Source organism: Polyodon spathula, chromosome 12, assembly GCF_017654505.1.
Source record: "Polyodon spathula isolate WHYD16114869_AA chromosome 12, ASM1765450v1, whole genome shotgun sequence".
Taxonomy (NCBI): domain Eukaryota; kingdom Metazoa; phylum Chordata; class Actinopteri; order Acipenseriformes; family Polyodontidae; genus Polyodon; species Polyodon spathula.
The window spans coordinates 4,753,114-4,767,297 of record NC_054545.1 but is presented as its reverse complement, the minus strand read 5'-3'; the positions used below and the strand labels follow the sequence as shown (position 1 = coordinate 4,767,297).

General features: G+C 38.3%; 1 protein-coding gene across 3 annotated transcripts; it reads left to right on the top strand.

The window, feature by feature from the left end:
- Positions 1 to 3,641: 3,641 nt before the first annotated feature.
- LOC121324224 (tumor necrosis factor alpha-induced protein 2-like) lies at positions 3,642 to 14,184 on the top strand. 3 transcript variants are annotated; one of them, XM_041265875.1, is made up of 12 exons: positions 3,642 to 3,747; positions 5,273 to 5,497; positions 6,358 to 7,003; positions 7,440 to 7,554; positions 8,099 to 8,221; positions 8,425 to 8,525; positions 9,235 to 9,333; positions 10,017 to 10,143; positions 10,812 to 10,937; positions 11,432 to 11,587; positions 12,152 to 12,273; positions 13,019 to 14,184. In XM_041265875.1, the coding sequence occupies exons 2-12, from the start codon at positions 5,293 to 5,295 to the stop codon at positions 13,167 to 13,169; spliced, it is 1,971 nt and encodes a 656-aa protein (XP_041121809.1). In that variant the 5' UTR covers positions 3,642 to 3,747; positions 5,273 to 5,292; the 3' UTR covers positions 13,170 to 14,184. The 3 variants fall into 3 exon arrangements, with proteins under 3 accessions (XP_041121809.1, XP_041121808.1, XP_041121810.1); XM_041265874.1 differs by lacking the exon at positions 3,642 to 3,747 and adding an exon at positions 4,215 to 4,302; XM_041265876.1 differs by lacking the exon at positions 3,642 to 3,747 and adding an exon at positions 4,274 to 4,364.

The following is a 14,184-nucleotide window of genomic DNA, read 5'->3' as shown; positions in this document are numbered from 1 at the left end:
AAGTCTCACAGAAGAATGATGAAGCAGGCTAATAACTGCTAATCTACTTGGCAATACCATGCAATATTGCGTGAGAGCTGCAGCTGGTCTGGTCTGTTAGATTTTAATTATTTTAACTGCAGTTTATTAAGATTTAACCAGCCTCTTTTCTTTGGCATGCGGCAAGAGAAGATACAGCTTTTGTTGGGGTCTTTATTTCATAGTAATATACGTTTTGAAATCAATGCTGGGAAATTCCCATAGCTGTGAAACGGAACACCGATCTGACTGGAGTTTCCGTCTCGTGAAAGTTTGGTCAGCTGCATGGATTTACAGAGCTTTTCATCTGTGCTGTTATTCTTTTTCCTTTAGTATACGGGAATAAACAGGCTTCAAGCCAAAAACTCTCCCCAAAATATGTAGCTATTAAAACATGAACTAATCATTTAACAGTACATGCGAGGCGAGCACACTTTACCAGAACGATGTGTAAGACAATTCAAAGTTAAGCTAATTGTGTTGAATTCCAGGAGTGAGTAACCTTCATGATGTAACACTTGAATGTCCCCAATGTTGAAAGAGTGTAGCAAACTGGTGTATTCAACAGCTTTATTGTAGTATTTTCGTGGGTTCCATAATGACCTTGTTTTATTCTTTTTTTTATGGTTTTATTGCGCCCTGAGATCATACAAATACGAGGGTAAGTTGTATTACTAGTATTATTTAACACTTAAATATGATTACTTGGGTAACTGATTTCTACAATCTTCCATGGTTTTGTTTTTTGTGCATTTGGCTTCATCAGAAAGCACGCATTGTTGACTTACCAGTTGATTTCCGTTTACATAAGCTACCTCTCTTCTTTATGGATGCTTTCTGGCCACTTTCACCTACATGTGAACTTTACATCCATTATCATGTGCTGGTGTGTTTTAGCTCAAAGAAACATACATGTTAACAAAGTTTATTGATAACAGCGTACACCAATAAATAATTTCAACTTGGGCTTGTGATTGTAATGAATTGGCATCTTAGCCCAGTGAAATGAATGGAAAAGCAAGGGCTGGCCATGAACCACAAAGCATACAATGCATACGAAGCATAGGAGGAGCATCTTACCATTCAACTGAAGAGCAAGCCCTGCTGTAAAGAGGTAATGTGCCTATGTCAGTGTTATTAACCAATCAGCTGCTAAGAGGAGATCTATGACATGAGGTAAAAAAAAAAAAAAAAAAGTCTTTGTATGGCAAACTGCACCTAAGTGTAAAGTATTATACCTCTGGAATACCACCTGTATTAAATTTCATAATATTAAGTGTACAGCATCTCTTGGCAAAAGCAATAACTGTAATTCTGCCCTGCATATGGAAACTATAACTGCTCATTTCAAAGCCTACTCTACAGCCACAAACAGCACACATCCTATTCACAGCAACACCTGCAGCAGCAACAGCATCATCTCACTTTTGTTGGTTTCAGTTACATTTTGTGCATTAACACGTTTTCTTTTCTGCATTAGAAGAATCTTGAACCTTTTGTTTTATTACCTTCTGACTTGGCACAAGTCTTGGGTAACAAGCTGTAGCTGTAAATGATGTCCTTGCCACTGGTTGTTCAAACCTAGTCTGGACTCTTGTGTTGGTACCACAGAAAAGGGCTGGCAATATACCACGTCGTGCATCAGCGAGCGGTGGTGTCATGCTTTTTCTGATATCATTAAATCAGTGAAGCTGCTCTCCATCAGCCTGGTGGTCGCGGCTGTCACGTACAACATCGTCTGTGGCCTCTGTTCCTAGTTTTCACAATAAAGGTGTGGACAAACAAACCACTTAGCTGCCTCTCTGCCTGCTTGTTTACTGTTTGTTTTGAGTCAGCGAGTAATAAATGTGTGCTAAAGAGCTTGACTTAATTCTCGTGTTCCTGTTTCCTTTCGTTGCCTTTTTGACTATCAGCTGTCCTGTCACAGTGCTCTTTTACTGTTTGTTTGCTGTAATAGCTCTAATATCTTATATAAATATAATTCTATTGAATAAGCAGAAAACACATTTTAACACCTGCTTGAATGAGCTCTAGCCAAGGATAAATAATGCCCTGGATTTGAAATCAAGGAGATTCTTATCATTGAGTGTAATGTAATATGAAAGTATACGGAGGCACGGTTTGTGTTTCTCTGCGTCTGTCACTCTACATTTTTCCATATATACTGTAACTGGGTCAACAGCTCAATGCAGCCCGTGTTATCACGGATTCAGATATGAGAGTCTCCACCAATCGGGCTCGGCTTGCCGTCTGAGTGGTACCCAGTTGCAACATTGCTGGTGCATGGGGGTGTGGCCTGGATGCAGGAATAAGTAACAGGCCACTACTGTGGGGCTGCTGGGACCCAGAGAAGCTGGAGTGAGAAAAAGAACGTGGAAGACAGAGCCAAGGAGAGCAGGAGACAGAGAAACCAGCGGCTGCACTAAGTGGCTGTAGCATACGGCCGAAACAGTGTGCTTTTGGACTTTCTTTTCTCTTATTTTATTATTTGTCACAGTCTGAGTAGCACTACAGTACTCAGTATGCTTTTACTTGTCCAATGAAGAGTCCCAGTTTAATAAACCGTGAATTCGAGAACCTGCCAATCCTGTGTGAGCCTCCTGCATTTTCTCGCAAACGCTACAATATACATAGAAAAAGAGAAGAGTGCATACAATTGTGAAAAAACTTGTTCAGGACATATTTTAGATTAAAGTAAGGTATACTCAAGTTATTGAAAGTATCAATCTAGTCATATATGAAAATATGCATATTCCTGTAAGTCAAACTTGCAAACTGTGGATATAGGTTGTGGTATCTTATCCATGTTATTGATGACTAATTTGAAATGTACAGCTGTGGGTGCTGGAAATAAAAATAGTTTGTTTTACTGTATAGTATGAGGGTGGGAAAACACTGGAAACTAGCATGTGGTGAATTCCCCTTTCTTATATAAATTTTTCGTTAGATTTCCCTTTCTGATCAATGGAAAATATACACCTGTTTCAAAAAGGGAAGTTTTGAAAAAAATCTTGCAAATATGTATAGAACCTCGGAAATCCTGTGTTTTAAAGGAAGTGAAACTGACCATCGTGAGTCCCGAGAGCCCCCGCTTAAACTGTTGATCTGCTGCCATAGAAACAAAGTGTGCAATAATACTCAAGGCAGTAACAGAAGAGAAAGACCATATGCGCCAGTCCCAAACCGTCACAACATCACCAACAACCAAAAGGAACCTGCTCTTTATATATTATTTGTAACAGCGGGTCATTTTGGACTGGGTGGGACTGGACGCTGGGAGGGAAGCGTGGTATTGTTAGTTACTGGGTGTGTGTGTGTGCTGTCCTGTCTTCAGTGTTTGTGTATGTCACCCTGCGTGAGTCTGTGAGTGGAAGCGCGTTTCCTCTAGCGCAGGGGTTCCCAAACTTTGCTTGCTGTGCCCCCGTTAAGAGATTTTGTCTTTCGGGCCCCCTCCCCCCTCCCCTAGTAAACAGTACATTTTAACGTTTCAAGTAAAATGAAGACAGGCACCCCACAGTCAGTAGCTTCATGCTCGAATTCAGCAGTTTATTAGCTGTCTTGGTGTGTTCTTCTGTCTGCGTCATACCATCTCTCGTTTTTTTTATATCGGTCTGCGATTACACCATAAATCATGACGTTGAGGAAGAGACAGCGTGAGTAGAGAGCAAAGAAGCTATAAAAACCCTTAAGTTCTAGTCGTGTAAATACATCCTTCAAGTGGGACCTTGTGTGAGTAGCAGTTTACTATCTTTCTGGATTTAGGATTATTGAATTTGATGTAAAATAAGGACAATTAAATTGCATGTTTAGATGGTTTTACGAAATGATGGGGAACCCAGTAATTGGCTATACAACAACTTTTGCCATTCTGTAAAATGGGGGCAAATCTGTCACGGTAATCTATGAGTAACTTGCGATGTTATTATTATCTGCTGATGATAAAGAAACGTGTTTTGATTACACGGTTTATTCTTTCTTTTATGAAAGCTACACTTACTGATTTGGGGCTCTCTGTGCAACATTGCAATAATCTGTTTTCTGCTTATCTCGTTATTCCAGTTTTTTTTTTTTTTTTTTTTTAATTTGAGGCGTGTTTTAGTTCAATAGGTCCCCGGTGGTTTATATATATATATGAGCCCATAGAAGGCGTTGTATAGACATGTGTGGCACGATATAACCAATAGCATGTGTGCTAGTACAGTTTCCTGTTGTTTATTAAGTATCGATTACTTGCTTCAGCGCCGTGTTAAATATCGCTGCAGCAATCTTCTGCAATGAGCGTGGGTAAGGTTCTGCTTTTACACCTAGAAGCGGGTTTTGAGCTACATTAAAGACTGTATAAAAAGGCAAGGCTAATGCTTTCTATTTGAGAGAGTGAGAGTGATAGTGAGTGTGCTTGACAGGAATAGCTCCGTGGGACTTTTGAAATGGTAGTTTGTAGAAGCGTAAATAACATTAGGACTACTAGTGAAGCTTTATAAATCAACAGAGAAAGTACTGTATTGAGATGTACGTTTGTAATAAACAGCAATGCTAAAACCAACTGTTTGTTTCGTGCTGCAAATAGATATTCTTCAGTGTTTTTATATAGCCTACGTTTTTGCCATCAATATTCAGAGCTGTTGTGCGAATTGCTAACTATATTAGTTGGGTTCATATTCCTTTAGCATTTGACTCGATTCGTAGTAGAAGTGGCAGATGTTTATTTACCGTCGAGAGCGCGCTGCCAATGTTTTTTCGTTTGAATTAGTAAACTATGTTAAGACTTTGAAACTCACTGATTTTAAGAACAAATAGATTTTTTTAATTGCTTTTTTTTGCTCATTTTTTGCTCAGTTACTGGCAATAAAAAAAGGTATGCGTTATCTATTCTCAAATACAAATGCTTAATTTTTTATTCCAGTTTCAATGCTTATACGCATTGCAGTTGTAAGCAAAGGCGATCCAGCACTTTTGTAATGTATATGCTGTGAGTAAAGTTTCTTCTGACAGAAAGTCTACGGGTTTGTTTCACGTATCAAACAGTTAAAAGTCTTATATATTACTATGAAAATAAATAGTAATAAACAAGTTATTGAACTTTGAATGAATCAATCTGATATGTAAACAAAGTCTGCATTGTGTAAATAGACAGCTGAGGTAGTTAGCAGTTCTGTGTTACTATAAAAAGACAATTATTAAACATAACTGTATTGTATTGCATATTATATTTTGTTATATAGTTCAAGTCCACTAAAAACGAGTATGTTTATAGAACCTACAGGTGTAACAAAAATGGGAACTCCTGCTGATGAAACCTCAAACGCCAAAGACAACGTTGGAGACGCGCTTGCAAGTGACCAAGCCATCGAGCAGCTGGATGGCTTACCACGCAAGAATAAATACGGAAAATACAAAAAAAATTTACAGAAGAAAATTTTCGCCTGGACTCATAAAAAAAGTCCCAAAATTAGGACAGACAGCGATTCTTCACCTCAAGGTAATTTATATGTTATTTTGCAGACAGAAAAATTCCATAGCATTTTCTGAAATACCATCTATCTCTCTCTCTCTCTCTCTCTCTCTCTCTCTCTCTCTCTCTCTCTCTCTCTCTATATATATATATATATATATATATATAGATAATATATATATATATATAGACCCATTTAGGATGTGTTTAAAATGTTGCATATTGTTGCATATTATTTATTGTTATTTGTTAAACTTTTACAACTTAGCTTGTAGGCAGTTTTGTATTTCCAGTGCTTATGCACGCAATAGCATTATTACACCGTGTAACAATTTTTATTTATTTATTTTTGTTCCTGGGTAGTAAGTGTTATTTCCTAATTGCTTATGCTTCAAAAGTATATAAAATTGCTATTATTCCCCACAAACTTTGCTTTCGTGACCAGGACAGTGATATTTTGAAATATCACTATTTCCAATGAGAAAACGGGCGCTTTTGTGTTTTTTTGTTCACATAAAGTCAGAAAAAAACAACATATGAATCAAAATTAACATGTATTTATACTAATGTAATACAACAATGATTACAAAAGATTTAGAAGTGAGTAGTTTTTCGAGATTTACGATTATACTGTAAATTTACATAGTGTTACATAGTGTTATCAAACATTCTGCAGCAGTGGCAGTTGAGAATTACTTCCTGGAATAAGTTTTGTGCATGAGAGGACACCAGTGGAACCCAGCATATACGCATTTATACTTTACCACATTACTTATTAAATAATAATAATAATAATAATAATAATAATAATAATAAATAATAATAATAATAATAATAATAGTGATACCCACAGTAGTAATTTCTTTATTTTCTTTGGTCTCTGTCAGCCCTGACTTATGAGGAGTATCTCAAATTAGGAAGAATTTCAGAAGCTGGCCAACAGCTCATTAGCTTAGAAGAAAAGCTGTACTATTGTGTGGATGGAAGTGAAGACCAGGAAGAGGCCTTAAAAGAGGAAGAGGAGCTGAAACTAGCGTATGAAACGTTCAGCCAAGAGCTCTGGACAACCATTGCAGCTGGGGTCACTCTCTCGGGGGAAGAGTTGAAACGACTCGCCTCTGCCGTGCACTCAATCGAGCAGGAGGAAGAGCGGGACAAGAAATGTTTGGAAGAGAAAGAGAGAAACAGGAGGATCCCGCAATGTAGGCCGAGGGAGTGCAGGAAGAAGCTGGACACTGTCCTGCAGGAGGCCGTAGAACAGCGCATGGAGGAGATCCCAAAGGGCACAGAGGCAGAGAAGCTGTCCTCAATCAAACAAGACATATTCAAAATGGGGAAACGGTTGAAAGAGGACCTGATCAGCGTCGTAATGAATGTTAAGGGCTGTTACCCGGAGGGATATGATATCTGCAATGTATACGCAAAGTTATACCACACCGCCTTCTCCTCTCGGCTCAAGAAGATAACAGAGTTCGGGCTGGCGCAGGAGGATTGCTCCTATGTGCTGGGTTGGGTCCATAATTATTATCAGAAGTGAGTGACAGTGATTTTATTATTACTTCTACAGAAACATGTTTTTTTTTTTTTTTTTTTTTTTTTTTTTTTTTTTAGGAAAGAATCATGATCGATTTTATTCTAAACATAAATTCTTCTTACTTTTGACTTTGCGGTTAAAGATTTTTTATGTAGAGCATGTGAACAAGGAATATGTAGCTTTGATATTTCTACACACATGTTCAGGTTGCAAAGTGAAATCTAGTTCAGTAATGTAATGAAAGTTTAAAACATGTATTTTTAACTCAAGCAGGGGATGAATATAGCAAACAATAGGGATGTAGTTTAGATGCCCACACACAGTGCACCAATGCTACACTATTAGCCCGGGTTCAAAATATACTTAATGGATTTTTTATTAGTATTTTTCTAAATTTTTTGTTTGGTGTATTCTTCTCCATATTAATTGTTTCAGTGACATATTGAAACACAGAGACTTGGAAAAAGAGATTGATGGCAAATCGTTGGGCAGTCTTCTTCCTGAAGATGTAATTAAACAGCTGGAGTCGCAGTACGTTTCAAGCAGAGAGGTGAGGAGGATCTGTACAGACCTTTTAAAAGGGGCTGGTCAGCATTAGATCAAATGTTTGGACTGTTAGAGTGCTGCTTTCATATTGCACAGTAGCTGGAGCTAAAGGTGTAACTGCTGTGTGTTGAATGTCCCATATGCCCATTGTTCCACTTCAGTAAGGGCTCCATCTTCCACTGCCAGCATTAAAATGCTCAAAAATACCAACTCTAATATGAAAATGCAAGACCTTGTTTCTAAGAGAATGCAGATCATGAGCATGTATGAAGTATCCAACATTTAAAAATCTGCAAACCTCTGGATAGTAATACACATTTAAATATGAAATAATGTTGAAGTAGGTCATCAAAGAAAGAATGTGCCAAGTGAAGGTCACTAAAACATCTCAAAGTTCTTGCCAATGACACAGTGCGCCTTCTGATATGAAACCACTGTCTCTAAATAATTAGAAGAAGTCATTGATGAGCTGCTGATGTTGGTCAATGAGACGTTCAGCCATTCCATGAGAGCTGGTACCGTAACCCTTATTACATTTTATTTTTTAGTGTGAAATAAAACAATGGCTCTCTAACGCTGTGGGAAATGAAGTAAAAAAATGGATGGAAGGGGAAATCCCAGAGCAGGTGGATGGGTTTTATCACAGTGAGATAGCCATTCATGTGATCCAGGTATGAGAGAGTATTTCTTAAATTTGTTAAATCCCCTGTTTCTTTAGCAGCAGTCAACCCTTAAGTTTACCCACTATTTCACTGTTGTGTTCAGGAGTTCATGTTAGTCAAAATGTTTGCATTTACAGTATACTGATGTCTAATGATGCATGGTTAAGCATGCTTACTGTCTGGATATCGCTGAAATGCCTTTTTGTTTTTAGTGCATCGAAAGAGCAATGAAGGAGGCAAAGGAAGCGCTAGACGAGGAGTTTGGAAACATGATGCGCATGTTCATGTGGGCACTGCTGGAGTGTCTGGAAAGGTAAGAGATTTTAGAAGCTATGAAGATAATAATAATGGCTTCTGCGTGGAACTCCAGAACTCCTTTTGGGGTCAAGGATGGTTGCAGAACTCTGAGCACAGAGGGATCCTATGAGTTGCTCGTGGTTATTCAGTCCTGTGCTTTTCCTGTCGGCGGCAACTACAGCAATGACATCATGGAAATGAAAGTGTTTTAATCAGATGAGCCCCTTCCTTTGTCAAATTGTAGTGGAGAAGCTAAAAGAAACATGACCCTATGACAAATTCATCTTTTAGTCTCCAGTAATTTGATATAGAGTAGTGTAAGAATACTGTAATTAAAAAGCCCTTGGTGGATAAGATGATATATATATATATATATATATATATATATTCATATGAGCTTAACATGCAGCCAACAGCACTCAGTATTCCCAGGTGGTCTCCCATCCAAGTACTAACCAAGCCCAACATTGCTTTGCTTAAGCATTGCATGGTAAGTTCGATTTGAAGAGCTTTTTGCCGGCAGAGACGTTGCCCAGGGGTCACTACAAGGAAGTAGCTCTTCTTGACCCCCGATAAGATGATGACGATGATATAAACACAAGTATTATCCCAGTTAATTAAAGCTTTTGAAATGTAAACTATAAATTTTATTTAAAAAAAAAAAAAAAGACAGCTTCTAGAGACAGCCTGTTTGATACTTAAATGTACTCAATCTATCTTTTCAGGTACAAGAAAATGTTGGAAGATTTTATTAAAGCTAAGGAAAAATGCAAGAATTGTGCAGCTGTCATTAAGGCAAATATGTTTAACTGTAAACAATTGAGGTAAGCTGCTTCTTCTAATCAAGCAGAAGTGCTTTGCCTGTGTGGGTTGTGTACAGGTTTCATTGCATGAAAATTTGAACGTGCCTTCTGTTTTTTTGTTTGCTATAATTTAGTGTGTCCAGTTATCATTTTTTTTTCCCAATTTGGAATGCCCAATCGCTTTTCTCCTCACCACGACAATTCCCCACATGGCTCAGGAGACCCAAAGATTCAGTGGGCGTCGTCCGATCCCACGAACAAACCCATGGGAGCACCTGAGCCAATGGGACGCTCCCTTCGATGTCCCCAGCGAAGACCGGCCGCCTTTGCACAGCCAGGACGCGAACCTGTGCTGTATGATTCACCCCGCAAACCACATGACATGAAATCATATTCTAATTTGTTAGTAAAGCCACAGTTTGCCAAGTTAGCTGTCTCTGCTAACTGCTAATTCAGTGTCCTGTGGTTTGTTTTTTGTGTTTTTTTCTGCATCAATTAGAATCTATTATCTGCTAAAATCTAGCCAATAACATGAGTAACTTGCTCATAGACTTGTAGTTATAAGTTATGACCACATCCATTAAATAACACTTTATAAACTTTATTATAAATATTATGCTGCTGGTTCTGTATATTGACATCTGTATAGTGAAGTGTGAACGGAGTGCAACACCTCCAGCGTTTAACCTCTTTCTGTTTTCCAGGGACTACTTTGAAAAAATCAATGAGTCCTTTGAGGCGGAAGATAAAGAGAAGTGTCTGTCAATCCTGAGTGGTCTGGAGGACACTGGCTATAGGTATCTGGCTGACCTCATGCACCTGCCTCTGAAGGTACTGGATGGTATTTTCTGATGTATTTATTTCTGAAGATTCTTTTTTTATCCCTCATGGAAGTTTGCTATGGTATGCCTTGTCTAACAGCATTGTGAAAGCTTAGTGAATGATACACTTGTTGTTTAAATAAATAAAGTAGTTTCCAGCTTTTGCTTTTTTTGTGTTTATACTGTTTGTATTTGGAAGGGGGTTGTCATTACTTCCTTTGCATTTCAGGGTCTCCCTTGTAGAAGCGTTTAAAAATATCTACCCTAGCTGGACCATTAGATAGCAGACCACAGCATCGCCAGTAATAGCAACACAATTAACATGGAACAGATGTATTGGTTTATAATACAGTGATACTAGTGGGGTGTCAAAATTTTAATTTTTTTTTTTTTTTTAAAGTACTATCACCTAGTGTCACCATCGTCACGAGTCGCCACGTCCTGGTGATCCACGTCACAACTGTCCGGGTACCGAGCGCCCCACGCCCCGAGACGTAAAGTCAGGTCGACCGGTAGGACTGTACTATATATTTTGTTTCCTCCTTATTTGAGTTAGACCCTGTTGGGGAATCTCTCTTAAGACTAATTAGATTTTTATAATATATATATATATAATATATATATATATATATATATATATATAATATATAATATATAAGTATATATATGTATTTTTAGCCCTGCTACAAAGTGCTGGTTACCTGGGAATGGCTGACCTGTTCTAACCCTGTCATGGATACCATCCTCGATCTGGCTGAGAAACACATTCAAGAATTCAGGAAACTGAAGCCTTGCTGTTTCCAGGTACAGGACGCTGTCAGTTGTTCATTCTTATTTCTTAATCTTTTGGTTTTTACCAAAGCACAGATCGCAAGAAAACCATGGTTGCCTTAACCTTCAAACTGTGAAATGTGTTTGGTCATCTTCAATACTGTGAGAATGAGTGTGCCCATGTAATACATTTACCATGGAAGAGGCAGCATGCCTGCAGTTTGCAGATTGGAGAAAATACAGGCATGTGTCTTTTAAGGACATTTACTTAACTGCAGTGTAGCTGATCTGCAGTGTACTAGCGTGCAGTGCCCTGCTGACACTGTTGCGTATGAAGTGTTGATTGTAGGACTTCTTCCTGGCTTTTTTTTCTGTATATAAACAGTTTGGCAGGAGCATGCATAGAATAAACTTGTTGCTGAGGGCAGCTAAACAGTCCTTTCCATGCCGTATGAGTCACCCATTATCAGAATAAGAAAGGTAATACATCTCCTTGGCTATTAACACTGGGGCCTTTTATATAACAGGAACTGCTGAAGAGGCTGCACTTTGAGGTTATTGCTGAATACACCAAGAGGATCATGAAGAAGAAAATCAAACTGAAATATGAACAGCAGCAAAAGGCAATGGCAGAGAAGATATGTGACGACTCCAGGAAAATCCAGGAACTGTTCACACGCTACGTAAGTGTTATCTGGATAAACCAGAATGTTTGGATTTAGTGTCCGTGGCTATAGGCTAGTGACATGGCACTAATGAATGCTGCTTCCAGTGAGACAACGACAAAAGGGGCCACAAGATTCTAGGAATGGGTCCCCCTAGTGGCTCATCTAGTAAAGCACTGCTGCTTGGAGTGCAGGAGGAGTCATGCAGACGTGGTTTGAATCCTGCTTGCGCCAAGCTGGCGATCTAGTGACCCACAGGCACCACTAATGCCACGGTAATCCTTTTGAAACCTATAGTGACCTGTGGCATGTAGATTCTTACAACCATTTTATGCGAGTATAGCAACACGCACAAGACCAAACAAACTGTCGTCAGAAAGGATTGCACAGCAGGTTTAACACACAACACGTCAGATCAAATCAGAAAGGATTCAGATTCTAATGTCGGCACATCGCTCTTGTACAACAAGAGCAAGGTTCAGTCAGAATTGTACATAATAAAGAAAGAAATCGAACATGGCATGACCTTGTTACGTTAGTGTAGTGTTGTTGTTGTTTATATATATATATAATGTTTTTTAGGAATCTAAAGAAGAGTGGCTGCATCATGTCCTCCCAAAAGTAGCTGAAGTGATCAAGCTTCAAGACCCAAGTATGATTGTACTAGAAACTGCAACTCTGGTCCGAGACTACCCCGATATCAGGTGAGCAATCTGAATTTTGACGTGTATTTGTTCGCAGTCTTCTTTAGAAGAACAGTGCAATATTACCCTCCTTCGTCACGTGTGCTCTCGTGTTTCAGCAAGGTAAAGATGAAAAAATGCAGAGTGCACTTTCACCTTCCCACCAGGGCACATGGCGGGCACATTTTTCCAACATGTAAATCCCCCTTCTGTTTCACATGACAGCTTCATAAAGACAAACCGAAAGCTTTCATTCAGCACTGCACTGTTGTGCTCTTACATCTTAATAGAAGCCTTGGGCATACAAGGGAAACTGCAAACTCATGCAGTGACTGATTTCTGAACCTTTTTGATGAAAGTATAGGTTTAAATATTTAACGAGGGAGTTAGAGCTATGGATTTGGAACTTGCGATTCTATATTAATCCTTTTCATCCGGGGTACAATTGAAGACAATTTTTGTCTTTATAGAACAGAGAGGAATGGGTCTTCAACAGATCGTTAGCGATTGTTTTGTAAAAGTTTACCTCGGTGAATTTGCACAGCAGTTTTGCAGGTTACCAGGCTGTTCTAGGCTTCCCCTCAACCTGTTTGTGACTCTCTCATTTACTATGCCTTGCTACACTTTGCTATGGTTTAAGATGCTATGAGACAGGAAAGTTGTGTTTGGGATCGATGCAGAGACCAATGCATGTGCACTGATCAAATAGCACATTCCTAAAAAGATGTTCTTTATTTATTTATTTCAAATGGTTTTCCCCCCACAGCGAAAAGCACTTGTCTGCTCTGCTCTATATTAAAGCGAATCTGCCCAGTAAAGATGTTAAAAACATTAAGAAGGTTCTGCAGATGAAAAAGGAAGACTTGAACAGTTGCCACTCTGCAAAGCCTTTCTTTGCCCTCGTTCCAGTGCGATAGAGAATCGCCCTGGAGAAAAAACAGACAACAACCAGTGTTTAAGCAGTGCTCCTGTACAGCCACATTGCAGATTCACAAGCATAAACAGAATGCCTGGAACCACTCGGACACTGGTTCAATGAAGGGCTCCTGAGCACCCACCACATGGAAACTTAGGGATTGTGCATCAAGTATTGCTGTCTTGTTAGGTGTCTTGCAAATGATCTCAAGAGAATTGTCTGTAACCACTGTGAAACTTTTTGTGTAAAGGCATCCAAAAGCATCAAGTAAAATTATGTATGTTTAATGTAAAATTAATTATTTTATTAATTATTTTTCCCCTGTAGTATTAAAGTAAAATATTGTCATAGTACTAATTTATTATTATTATTATTATTATTATTATTATTATTATTATTATTATTATTATTATTGTGTGGAAAATGTGTTAAAGTGATACATTTATGAGATACGGTTACACAATACATAGTCTCAAGGGAGAGTTCTCCATCCTGTGAGTACCAATTTAGCTTGCTTTTGATTTTTGGTTTTACGAACACTTTACAAATTGAGCTGTTACAAGGTATTTGTATTTGTGCATTAAAGTAGAATGAATTTTTTTGTGTGTGAAATGGTTTCTATTCAACCAGCTAATATACAGTAGCTAAAACAAACTACTGTACATCAGAAATAGGGTTATATATGGTATGTGCTGTTGCGTGGCTTTTACCACTAATCACAAGGAGCTGTGTTTGCTTACAGAATCGTGCTGCTGTAATTAAGACAGTGGCTTCTGGCACTAAATATTTATTTCTTACCAGTATTTGTTGAAATGTTACTTTCTTTTTTTATATCAAGAGCAGCATGACATCTGTACAACAATGTGAATAGGGTAGTTGTCCGGTTTTATTTGATTTTAAATGTATGCCTTGAACTCCATACATTGTGTAAAGAATCTTCTTTTGTAACTGTCTTCTGGATTTTTCATTTTTTGTGCCATGACTTAATATATGTGTGATTAAACAATTACTAAAAA

What these genes read in the sequence shown, in the direction of transcription:
- LOC121324224 (XM_041265874.1), top strand. An exon ending in CAGCGATTCTTCACCTCAAG is followed by an intron (nt 5,498 to 6,357) that starts GTAATTTATATG and finishes GGTCTCTGTCAG; the next exon opens with CCCTGACTTATGAGGAGTAT. An exon ending in TCATGCACCTGCCTCTGAAG is followed by an intron (nt 10,144 to 10,811) that starts GTACTGGATGGT and finishes ATGTATTTTTAG; the next exon opens with CCCTGCTACAAAGTGCTGGT.